This window comes from Castanea sativa, chromosome 11 (assembly GCF_040712315.1).
Source record: "Castanea sativa cultivar Marrone di Chiusa Pesio chromosome 11, ASM4071231v1".
Taxonomy (NCBI): domain Eukaryota; kingdom Viridiplantae; phylum Streptophyta; class Magnoliopsida; order Fagales; family Fagaceae; genus Castanea; species Castanea sativa.
The window spans coordinates 480,959-491,668 of NC_134023.1; the positions used below are offsets into that span (position 1 = coordinate 480,959).

The following is a 10,710-nucleotide window of genomic DNA, read 5'->3' on the forward strand; positions in this document are numbered from 1 at the left end:
AGACGCTTCAGCTCATATCCTACAGCACATAAATATTATGTGACATTAAGATCCCTTCATCTTGTTTTTTGCATTTAGGCAGTAGCAGCCGTGTATAGCAGTAGTTCTGGATAGGGCTTTTGTGTTGGGAATGTTCAAGTATGTAAAGGATAACAAACTCTACTGCCGTGTCTTGTACTTTGTTGAGTGACTGTATCTCGAGTCGACATACTAATAACTCCTAGTAAAGTAAAGTAAATACACAGATCAATGTCAGGATTTGCATTGGGTTTGAGGGGTTTTAAGCCTCTTCACCCAATCATCAATATCAGCCTCAGCCAAGCAAAGGGAAATGGGTCAAGCTTCTCTTTACTCACCAACTCCAACTATGTCTTTTCCAATTCCATTTCAAAACAACTAGTATTATCATTATGGAGCTCTACAACTATAACTACAACATCATCATCATCATGTACTCCAAAACTAAAGAGCCAAGCAACGAGGTCCCAGCCTGGTTCTTCTTCATGGCCCCAACAACAAAGTCAAAAACAAGAAGAAGAAGAAGAAGAATTTCAATTAGTGACAGCAATAAGAAGCCAATTCAACGACATTTTAATTGTCGATTCTCCAAATTCCAGGATGCTGCTTCTCGACGCTACTCGTAAGCTCTCTCATAATAAAAGTCTAGTTATTAAAACAACTTCACTCACCCCTACTCTTTGAGTTCACTTCTGACCCAGTTGTCTTTCTGTGTTTTCTTTATGTTGATGCGTGCAGATAATGTTCATAGCATTCTTTACAAGGACCAGAAATGGACTGGTTCCTATTGGGTATGTCAAGCTTTTCTCTTTCTTTATTGTTTCCTTTATTTGCTTGAATATGATAATTGAAACCAGATAATTGCTGCCAATTAAGCATATTAATTTAATGAATTATGCAAATTATTAGATTGTGTCCTACTTTTGGTTTTATTGTAGACAAAAATATTCATGATATTCCTTTTTCTGAGCTCGGTATTGAAGTGGTACTTAGTGGTCATAACTCATAAGCCTCTTACATATAGCAGGAAGTGTGAGAGTACTAATGCCAATAAGTTGGATATGCATATTTTTGCTTTCAATCAATTTCCTATGTACTCTTGGCATCTTAAGCAATTAGTATAATTGTTATTTAGTAGTGTGCTGATGAGGTTATTGTTTATCCTTTTTTTTTTTTTTTCTCATTTTGTAATAAAATATCTTCACCTTATGTCTTTCAAATTTGATATATGGGTTTCGCCAATTGTTTCCCCAATGTCGTATCATAATCTCACAATTGAACAAAAATTCTAGTTTGAATAGTAGAGGGGAAAGTAGTTCTTAGTACCATCCAGTGAAGAGCACAATTGAACATTATGATTCTCTTGCACTAGAGTACCTTTTGTGGTAGATTTTGTCTATTGTCTTATCTCTCATAACCTGCTTGGTCTCAATACTTTTATTTGAAATATATTTGTCTCAAGAGTGATGAGTTGGATCCTAAGGCTTTCAGTGGATTTTCTTGAGGCTTCAGCAAGAGAGAGGGGATGAATAGGATTGAAATCTGCTTTAAGATAACTTTTGTCTCCAATGTACTTGTTTCTATTGTTTTTTGACTTTCCAATTAGAAATTCACCTAATTTTTTGCCAATAATCCTATTAAGCATGTTGGCATATTAACAAGTGAGTGATGTGGTTGTTTAAGTAGTAAAGTCCCATATTAGATAATGATGACAAGAGTGAGTAGTTAATAACATAATTGGGTCCATTGGCTATAGCTTTTGGGTCAAGTGGTGCCCCGATATATTATATTGACTCTTTAATTGGAATCTTCCCAAGGTGTTATTTGCCCAACAAAGTAGATAGGAGTGTACACTAAATAATAACCAGAAACTAGTCAACTACTCTCACCAGGCAACCATGCTTAGTTGTTTGCACAAAGATAGATCCCCTTTCGGTTGATACAATATCTCATGAAGGTCATGAAGAGTGGGTGAAAAGAGAATTGTGTAAATTTCATCCTTCAAACTTACTAATAAATAAAAAAGGGGGAAAAAGAGTATAGGATGTGAGAGAGAGAATCCATAATGACTAATTAATTATCTTAAGTTATAGAGTTCCTACTACTTATGTTTCTTCTTGACATCACATGCTCTGAGTCCTGCTTTCCATGTCCTGAAGTTTTCCTGTTATTGTATGATGTGGCAGAGTCTTTAACTTTGCCATGTAGACGATAAGTGACTGGTTCATTTACATGGTTTTCTTCCTTAACTGATGTGTTTTCCTTGGGAAGTTGAGGGAAAAAAAAAAAAAACTTTTTTCTGGTGTTTGATGCCATTCCATCATCCTTTGGAGTAGCCTCAAAATTTTAAGAAGAATATTGTATTTTATTGTATTTTACAATAAGCTTTTTACAACTTTTTAGAGGGCAATGGATTTTTTTTTTTAATGACATGGAACCTCACCAAGGCAGGGCCCCTTAGACTCATCCCTATGAGTAATTCACAGATACACGACTCCACCCACCAGGAAAAAAAATATATATATATATATATATATATATTATACTATCAATCTCAGCTGTCCATTCAATGTTAAAAATCATTCAAATGTTTAATTTTATGTTAAGGTTATCACTACCTGATTATTTTTCTCAAATTCTTTGTACTTGGAGAAATAAAGAATACAGCCATGAGGAAGTTACATCCTGCTCGTTTACCCTCACTCTCTGTGCAAACATTTATGTGTGTGTTTGTGCATGTCTTTTAATTGAAAAATAAAATTCCTTTCCATTAATGGGTTCTTTGAATGTGTTGCATTATACAGGATGAGTTTGCTAGCTTGCCGGCTATTGTCCCAAAAGGTCCCATTGCTATCTTTGGTTTGGTAACTCTTTGGAATAATGTGGATATCTTCGTTGAGATTATTGTGATATATATATATATATATATATATATATATATCTTTCTGAACCAAACTTGTTATTTCATGAATGAAATATTATTCTAATTGTGTCAGGGTGGCGGAACTACTGCTCGTCTAATGCTTGACTTGTGGCCATCATTGCAACTTGAAGGCTGGGAGATTGATGAAACTGTAGGGTACACTAAGTATCTTGTCCAATAGATTTATACAAATATATATTTTTTTAAATAATGTTTTCCATTATAATTTGCTTTCTTCCTAGTAAATTATTTTTTTGTCTTTGATTGTGCTGTGGTGGTTATTGTTTTTGTAGTTATTTTCTGTAGGATGTAGAGATGTTGGATTTTTTTAATTTACAAAGAAATATGGGACACTGTTGGTTTTGCAATTACTAACTATCAGTAATGCACTTCAAAATTTTGAGATCCCAAAGACCAGTCAACTTAATAATTTAAATTTCTTAAGGCTATATATATTATAAAGATCTGGGACCAACTTCAAGCTCGAAGATCCCAGAAATTACATTGATCAACTAATCTTTTAAAGGAATCCCACAAAAAACCTCTCACAATGTGCTAGTTATACCACCCAGAAATTCTGATTTGAGAAGCATTGGCCTGGATTCTCTTAAAATGTCAATATCTTAATAAAGTGCATCCACTGACATACACCATATATCTATGAACCTCTAAAACTTATTGGTCTCTTGATCTATTGTCATATGAAAAGCTCAAGAAGGTATTAGTACTTAGAGGGAATCACCTAGTTCTTCCTACTAGGGTATTTCTTTAAAATAATGAAATGAACAATACATCATAGAACTTCTCTCAAGAATATATGCAGTGTTGACTGTTTATGAACACTGTTTGAAGCTGCTTCTGTATTGTTAGAAGTATTAGGATTCCCAATAACTTAAGTTTTTGGTACAATTAGTAATTTAAAATGGTATCAGAGCAAGAGATCCTAAGTTTGATCATTGTCCTTCCTACTCTATCTCCCATTTAAATTCTCATGTGTTGGGCCTCACCTATTAAAAGGTATTTTGAACCCACATGTGAGGGAAACTATTAGAAATATGTGATTAAATGATTAAATTTATCATATCTCATAGCTTAAGCTTTTGAGACAATCAATATTTAACATGTATTATTGCAACTTCACTATTTCATAGTCTATTGCAGTAATGTCTAAAAAGTAAGAAAAAAGATTAATGAGCCTATTCCAATTAGCAATCTTAATTTGAAATTTATATTCCATGGGAATTTATTTATCGTAGGATATGAAAACACATTGTGCAGCAACATTGAGATTTTATAGGGCCCTCTAATTATTGCTAAGCACTTAGTAAAGGTGCAAGTATAATATCAGCTATTATATTGCAATTATGAGGCACAGTAGTGGTGGAAGGAAAGTTATAATCATTTCAGAGGCTTATAATGGTTTGGATTTTCTAGTTTTCTATGAGCTTTGAAGAAACTTTTTTCTCCTAGCAATAGGATCAAATAGGAGCACTATATGCTGCTTTCCTACTAAGTAACATGGTTTAAAAAACATATTAGCAATAATACTTACATTGGATGTTATTACAGTGGTTTTAATCCAATTGTTTTCTTACACTGATAGCATATCTGCATTAGTTAAATGCTTGAAAGCTTTTGGTTCCCTGGTTGACTGCATCCATAGCTCATAATTTTTCTATTCTAGTTGATTGAGAAATCAAGAGAATATCTTGGGCTTTCGGATCTTGAGAAACGCACTGCAGCTGGTGGCATTCTTAATGTTCATATTGGTGATGCCCTTTCACAGTCAGTTAATGCTTCTGGAGGGTTTGCTGGTGAGATTCCTTTCTGCATTGCTTTTGTATTACCTATTTCATCTCCTTCTGTTTCTTTTTAGGACTTTTTGGATGGTTTAAATTTTGGAACTAGATTTATGTTTTGGGGTACTTCTGGATGGGTTGTGGGTCTTGTTAGTCTCTTGGTGGACGTCTCTACTTATCTTTTTTAAAAATAAATAAATAAAACAAAAAAGGTGAAGCATGATTATTGTTTCAATTCTTATAGTTTTTGTCATCTAATTTCATTGCACTTCAATCTCTAGGAAATGCCTCCTTTTACTAACTTATTTCTTCCTTTTCACAAGGACGGCTTTTAGTTGTGCTTCGCTCCCCTTTGTCTCACTAAGTTGTGCTTGAAATGATATCAGGTATTGTCGTTGACTTGTTTTCTGGTGGAAAAGTATTGCCGCAGTTGCAAGAGGTTTGTATGTCACTTTTTTACATGAAGGGTTGGGACTTGGCTTTTGACATGGTGCCATGGTCTTTGAAATTTCCTGTTCAAAAGTTCTCCAACACAGTACAAGTGCTGTTTTAAATTTAAATTTGTTAAAAGTCTCAATCATCTCTTCAATTGTTAATGCACTTCACTGTAATCATCTTGTCCTTTGAGCCAAGGTTCTACACACTCTCTGCTGTCATCCACAAACACTGCTTGACTATTTCTTTGTTGATTTTTCCTTGCTTTCTGATTTTTGGCAGGTTCAAACCTGGTTAGAATTGAATGATAGATTGATGCCAAATGGTCGTCTCATGGTGAACTGCGGTGGCATTGATGAAGCAGCTGATGTGATAGATGGAGTGGTTCATCCCAAAAATTCTTCAATTGATGGTACCTGGGTGCAAAATTATACTATCAAGGCACTATCCAAAGCATTTCCTGGAAAAGTAGGGATTCTTTCATGAAAATATTATGTTCATTTGTGAACCAACATGGCTGCATCATTTTCAAGAAATACATAGTAGTATTACAAAATAAATCCAAAAGGATGAGCGACTTTTACAGTGCATTGAAGAGAAAGTTCAGAAAGGAAGTTGTCCAGTGTTATTCAATTTCAATGGTTCCAATCATATTTTGCAAACACATAAAATGCCCGTTACAGATTTTTTTTTCCCAACTGTTGCACTTAGTGATGGTTGAAAGTTGAAACTCTTAAACCTTTCATAAAATTGTATGCAAAACACAATAAAACATTTTAATTTCAATGGACATTCAAACAGGCCCTTTGCTTCCTGACCAATTTAGTGTTAAGAAATGGTAGAAAAGGTAATCTTTGATGGTTGAAAATCTTAATCCTTTCATAAAATTGTATGCAAAACACAATAAAACATTTTAATTTTCATTGGACACTCAAACAGGCCCTTTGCTGCAGGGCCAAGAAATAAAAGAAAAGGTGATCTTTGTTTTAGTGGCCGTAGATATGACTCTTAGAATCTAATTGTGGACCTTCTTATGCATTGTTTGATAATAGCATAATTTCACTTAAGAAGCTAATAATAGGTTGATACTTGATTAGAACAGTAGAGAATCTATAGAGAATGGAGAATCAATGGTTAGCTAATGGCTAGTAATTATCAAAACTGAACCTTTGGTGGTTTGCTTGATGACTGTTAAGGGTGGATCAGAGATGATACTCAGTATAATTTTTGTCTCATTAACGATGGTAATGGAGTGGATTTAGTGATAAAAATGATGCAGGACAGAAGAATAGGATTCTTAAAGACACCTTAAGTAATTTATACTAATAGGACTCAGGACTTCTCAAACAAGAATATTAAGCTTCAATGGGCTAGGCATGTGGACAGGGACAGACATAATAAGATTTTTGTAGGGTTCTTCATTACTCATAATTCTCATATCATATTCTTGAAGTTATGAATTTAATCCAATTGTGACAGAGGAGTAATGCTTGCAGCTTCTTGCTCAAGCTGGTGTCAGTGAGACATTCCTAGCTTGCATAGTCTGACTAATCATCCAATAGATTGTAAACATTGATTATAAAGGAGCATGTATTAAATTATGATGGGCTTTTCCTTTTTTGTAAGTTTTGAGTTTCTTGTTTTTATTGTCCAGTGCCCCTAAGACAGAAGAAAACTAACAGTTTGAAATTTGAATGACAGTTAAGCTGGAAGAGAAAGCCAAACAAAGAAGGTGAAAATTATCTTGCACTCACAGGACCTTTGCCAGATTTAATTTCATGGTCTGCTATAGTCCCAGATCCACTGAGGACAGCAGTAAAGCAATGGAAGCCTTGTGGAACCTTTTCATGAAAGCCTGCATTGAAACCTCCACTAAACCACAATGAATTATGTGACATAAAAGAGAGTTGTGTTCTGAGGCTCTATCCAGTGGTTATACTGTTTTCTTTCTGTACCCATCATCTGCTTAAAAGTCCACTATTCCCGTTATTAAGGAGATGAATTTTAAATGCAATAAGTAGTTGGTTGTAGCTCAATATGTTGCCAAAGTGCTATGTTGTAATTTACTTTTCTAATACAGAGGATCACAGCCAGTGTTATTAAACCCAGCCGGTCAGTTAGACTGGTAACCTTGTGACCCTGCACATTGACCGGTTTGGGTCATCAATTGGGTCGGATGTGCAAAAGACCCGGTCAAAACTGGTAAAACCCAATGGGTTTTAAGCAAACTGTGTGACTTGGCTAGGTTTTAATAACCTAGTTGGGTTTGTGAATTATGTAAAATTACATTAATAGGTCCACTCTATTGAATTTTTTATTGTTTAATGTATGCTATATGATAATTTAAATAAGAGAAAACCTTAAGAAATTAAAAAAAAAAATGCACTCTTTAGTTTCACGTAGCCAATTACCATGTAGGTATAACCGTATAAGTATATGAGTATATGTTATATAGTTTATTTTTTAAACTTTTTTTTTTTTTTGTCTTTTTTGTTTACTTCTTTTTGTGCTTTATTTGTTTATTGCTTTAAGTTTAAGCCTTTAACCCTTTTTTTTTTCTCTTCTTTTGTTTATGTAGTTTGAAATTTTCCTTTCTTTAATATACAAAAATTTTAGACATGTAACAAGATTTAATTTAGCAAAAACTTTGTTGCAATCTTATGACATTTGTTTATTTTGCTTGTGAATTTTATAGAATTTCTAATTATGTTGCTTGTGAAACCTTGATTTTGAATTATAATGGCAAGTTTAATTTAGGCATATACCTTCTTTTTTTAAGATCTGTTTGGATAGAACTTATTACTGAAAATTGAAAACACTATAGCAAAATAATTTTTAAATATGTAAATAGTGCCGTGAGACTCATTTGTAATGAAAAAGTTGCTGAAAAGTGAAGTTTGTGGATTCATGAACAGTGCACGAATGCATTATTCATAGGAGAATTGGTCAACAACTGTGGCTGGAAAAAAAAAGTTGAAAACGCGCAAAAAAGATAAACGCAGACATGAACGCGGATCCAGACGCCACCTTAATTTACATATTCATGTTATGATTTCTCAAACTTATTTTTATATATATTTAATTTTTAAAATCTTTTTATTTGACCATGTGGTTTGATTTGAGAAATTCTGATTTGAGAAGCATATTGGTCTCTTGATCTATTTTCATATGAAAAGCTCAAGAAGGTATTAGTAATTTAGTACTAAGAGGGAATCACCTAGTTCTTCCTACTAGGGTATTTCTTTAAAATAATGAAATGAAAAATACATCATTAAACTTCTTTCAAGAATATATGCAGTGTTGACAGTTTATGCACACCGTTTGAAGCTACTTCTGTATTGTTAGAAGTATTGGGATTCTCAATAACTTAAGCTTTTGGGACAATTAGTAATTTAAATGGTATCAAAGCAAGAGGTCCTAAGTTCGATCATTTTCCCCTCAACTTTACCTTCCATTTAAATTCTCACGTGTTGGCATCACCTATTAAAAGGTATTTTGTGCCCACACGTGAGGGGGATTGTTAGAAATATGTGGTTAAATGATTAAATTTACCATATTTCATAACTTAAACTTTTAGGACAATTAATAATTTAACATGTATTATTGCAACTTCACTATTTCTGTATTTCATAGTCTATTGCAGTAATGTCTAAAAAGTAAGAAAAAAGATTAATGAGCCATTTCAAGTAGCAATCTTAATTTGAAATTTATACTCCATGGGAATTTATTTATCATAGGATATGAAAACACATTGTGTAACAACATTGAGATTTTATAGGGCCCTCTATTTATCGCTAAGCATTTAGTAAAGGTGCAAGTATAATATCAGCTATTATATTGCAATTATGAAGCACAGTAGTGGTGGAAGGAAAGTTATAATCATTTCAGAGGCTTATAATGGTTTGGATTTTCTAGTTTTCTATGAGCTTTGAAGAAACTTTTTTCTCCTAGCAATAGGATCAAATAGGAGCACTATATGCTGCTTTCCTACTAACTACTAAGTAACATGGTTTAAAAAACATATTAGCAATAATACTTACATTGGATGTTATTACAGTGGTTTTAATCCAATTGTTTTCTTACACTGATAGCATATCTGCATTAGTTAAATGCTTGAAAGCGTTTGGTTCCCTGGTTGACTGCATCCATAGCTCATAATTTTTCTATTCTAGTTGATTGAGAAATCGAGAGAATATCTTGGGCTTTCGGATCTTGAGAAACGCACTGCAGCTGGTGGCATTCTTAATGTTCATATTGGTGATGCCCTTTCACAGTCAGTTAATGCTTCTGGAGGGTTTGCCGGTGAGATTCTTTTCTGCATTGCTTTTGTGTTACCTATTTCATCTCCTTCTGTTTCTTTTTAGGACTTTCTGGATGGTTTGAATTTTGGAACTAGATTTATGTTTTGGGGTACTTTTGGATGGGTTGTGGCGTAGCAAAACTACCAAAATGATACTATTAACATGATTTATAATGCTGCATAAACAAATTAAAATCACATTTCCATTTTTTTAAATAAAAAAACCAGTCACTCAGCACCCAGTAACTTAAACTGCCAAAGAATTAGTTACAAAACAAATGGTATCAAAACCAAATGCAAACTACAATTTCTATACAGTTGAGACCACCTAAAGAAAAAATTTCATAACTTGTCCAGCATCCTCAAAAGAAAAAATTTCATAACTTGTCCAGCATCCTCAAAAATACTATGGTGTCAGCTCTAACCAAAAGAACAAAAAGAAATACAAAGAAAACCTTTTTAAATGAAGTGGCAAACAACTATTCAAGATAATTCAAGATAATCCTTAACCACACATATATCACAAGAAACTAGCAAGTAGTTTTGCAGAAAACACTGAAAAGACCAATGAGGTAACAAAACAAATGCTACATTATGACGACTATTTAAAAAAAAAAGGCATCCCCCTGCTTTTCTCATCATTATCATATTTGCCCATTTCCGAACCAAGAGAACTCATAGAAGTCTACATCAATACAAAGCAGATACTATAGATAGCATCTATTTCCAAAATTTAATTATAAGAGTTGTTTTTCAAGGCATCTACAATATACAAGTAGCACAAAAACAAAACCTGGACGAACCATATGAATTCTCCACCTAGTTGAGCAGCTCCAACATACATGTCCATCCCATTTTACATATAACCTGCAAATGCAACACAGACTCTTTTGCTTATCCAAATATACCATGCCAGCACTAGCACATAAATCCCATCAGTGTTGTGACCACTGAATATCTTTCATGTTGACCCCTTCTTTCACCATCTCATAAAGGGGACTCATTTCCCTCAACTTCTCCACCTGATGCACTGTGAGCTCAACCGCCCGGTCAATCTCAGCCTTAGTAGTAAACCTCACAATCCCAAACTGAATTCACGTGTGAGCCATATCCTCATCAACCCCCAATGCCCTCAACACATAGGAAGGCTCCAAGCTAGCACTAGTGCACGCGCTAGCTTGGGGCCTATGTATATATCGCTGCAGTAAAGATCTCTCTATCTCTATCTCTCTTCA

At 33.9% G+C, this 10,710-nt stretch overlaps 1 protein-coding gene across 1 annotated transcript; it reads left to right on the forward strand.

The window, feature by feature from the left end:
* The first annotated feature begins 58 nt into the window (after window positions 1-58).
* Window positions 59-7,525, forward strand: LOC142614725 (uncharacterized). The gene is made up of 8 exons (XM_075787278.1): window positions 59-640; window positions 757-809; window positions 2,823-2,882; window positions 3,015-3,092; window positions 4,626-4,755; window positions 5,127-5,179; window positions 5,458-5,643; window positions 6,877-7,525. Exons 1-8 carry the CDS (start codon window positions 250-252, stop codon window positions 7,024-7,026), a joined length of 1,101 nt encoding a protein of 366 aa, XP_075643393.1. The 5' UTR covers window positions 59-249; the 3' UTR covers window positions 7,027-7,525.
* Window positions 7,526-10,710: the final 3,185 nt, after the last annotated feature.

Excerpts from the sequence above, each read along its gene's own strand:
- LOC142614725 (XM_075787278.1), top strand. The coding sequence starts at position 250 with ATGTCAGGATTTGCATTGGGTTTGAGGGGTTTTAAGCCTCTTCACCCA. Across the intron at positions 641-756 it reads GCTGCTTCTCGACGCTACTC|ATAATGTTCATAGCATTCTT; the intron begins GTAAGCTCTCTC and ends TGATGCGTGCAG. Across the intron at positions 5,180-5,457 it reads TATTGCCGCAGTTGCAAGAG|GTTCAAACCTGGTTAGAATT; the intron begins GTTTGTATGTCA and ends GATTTTTGGCAG.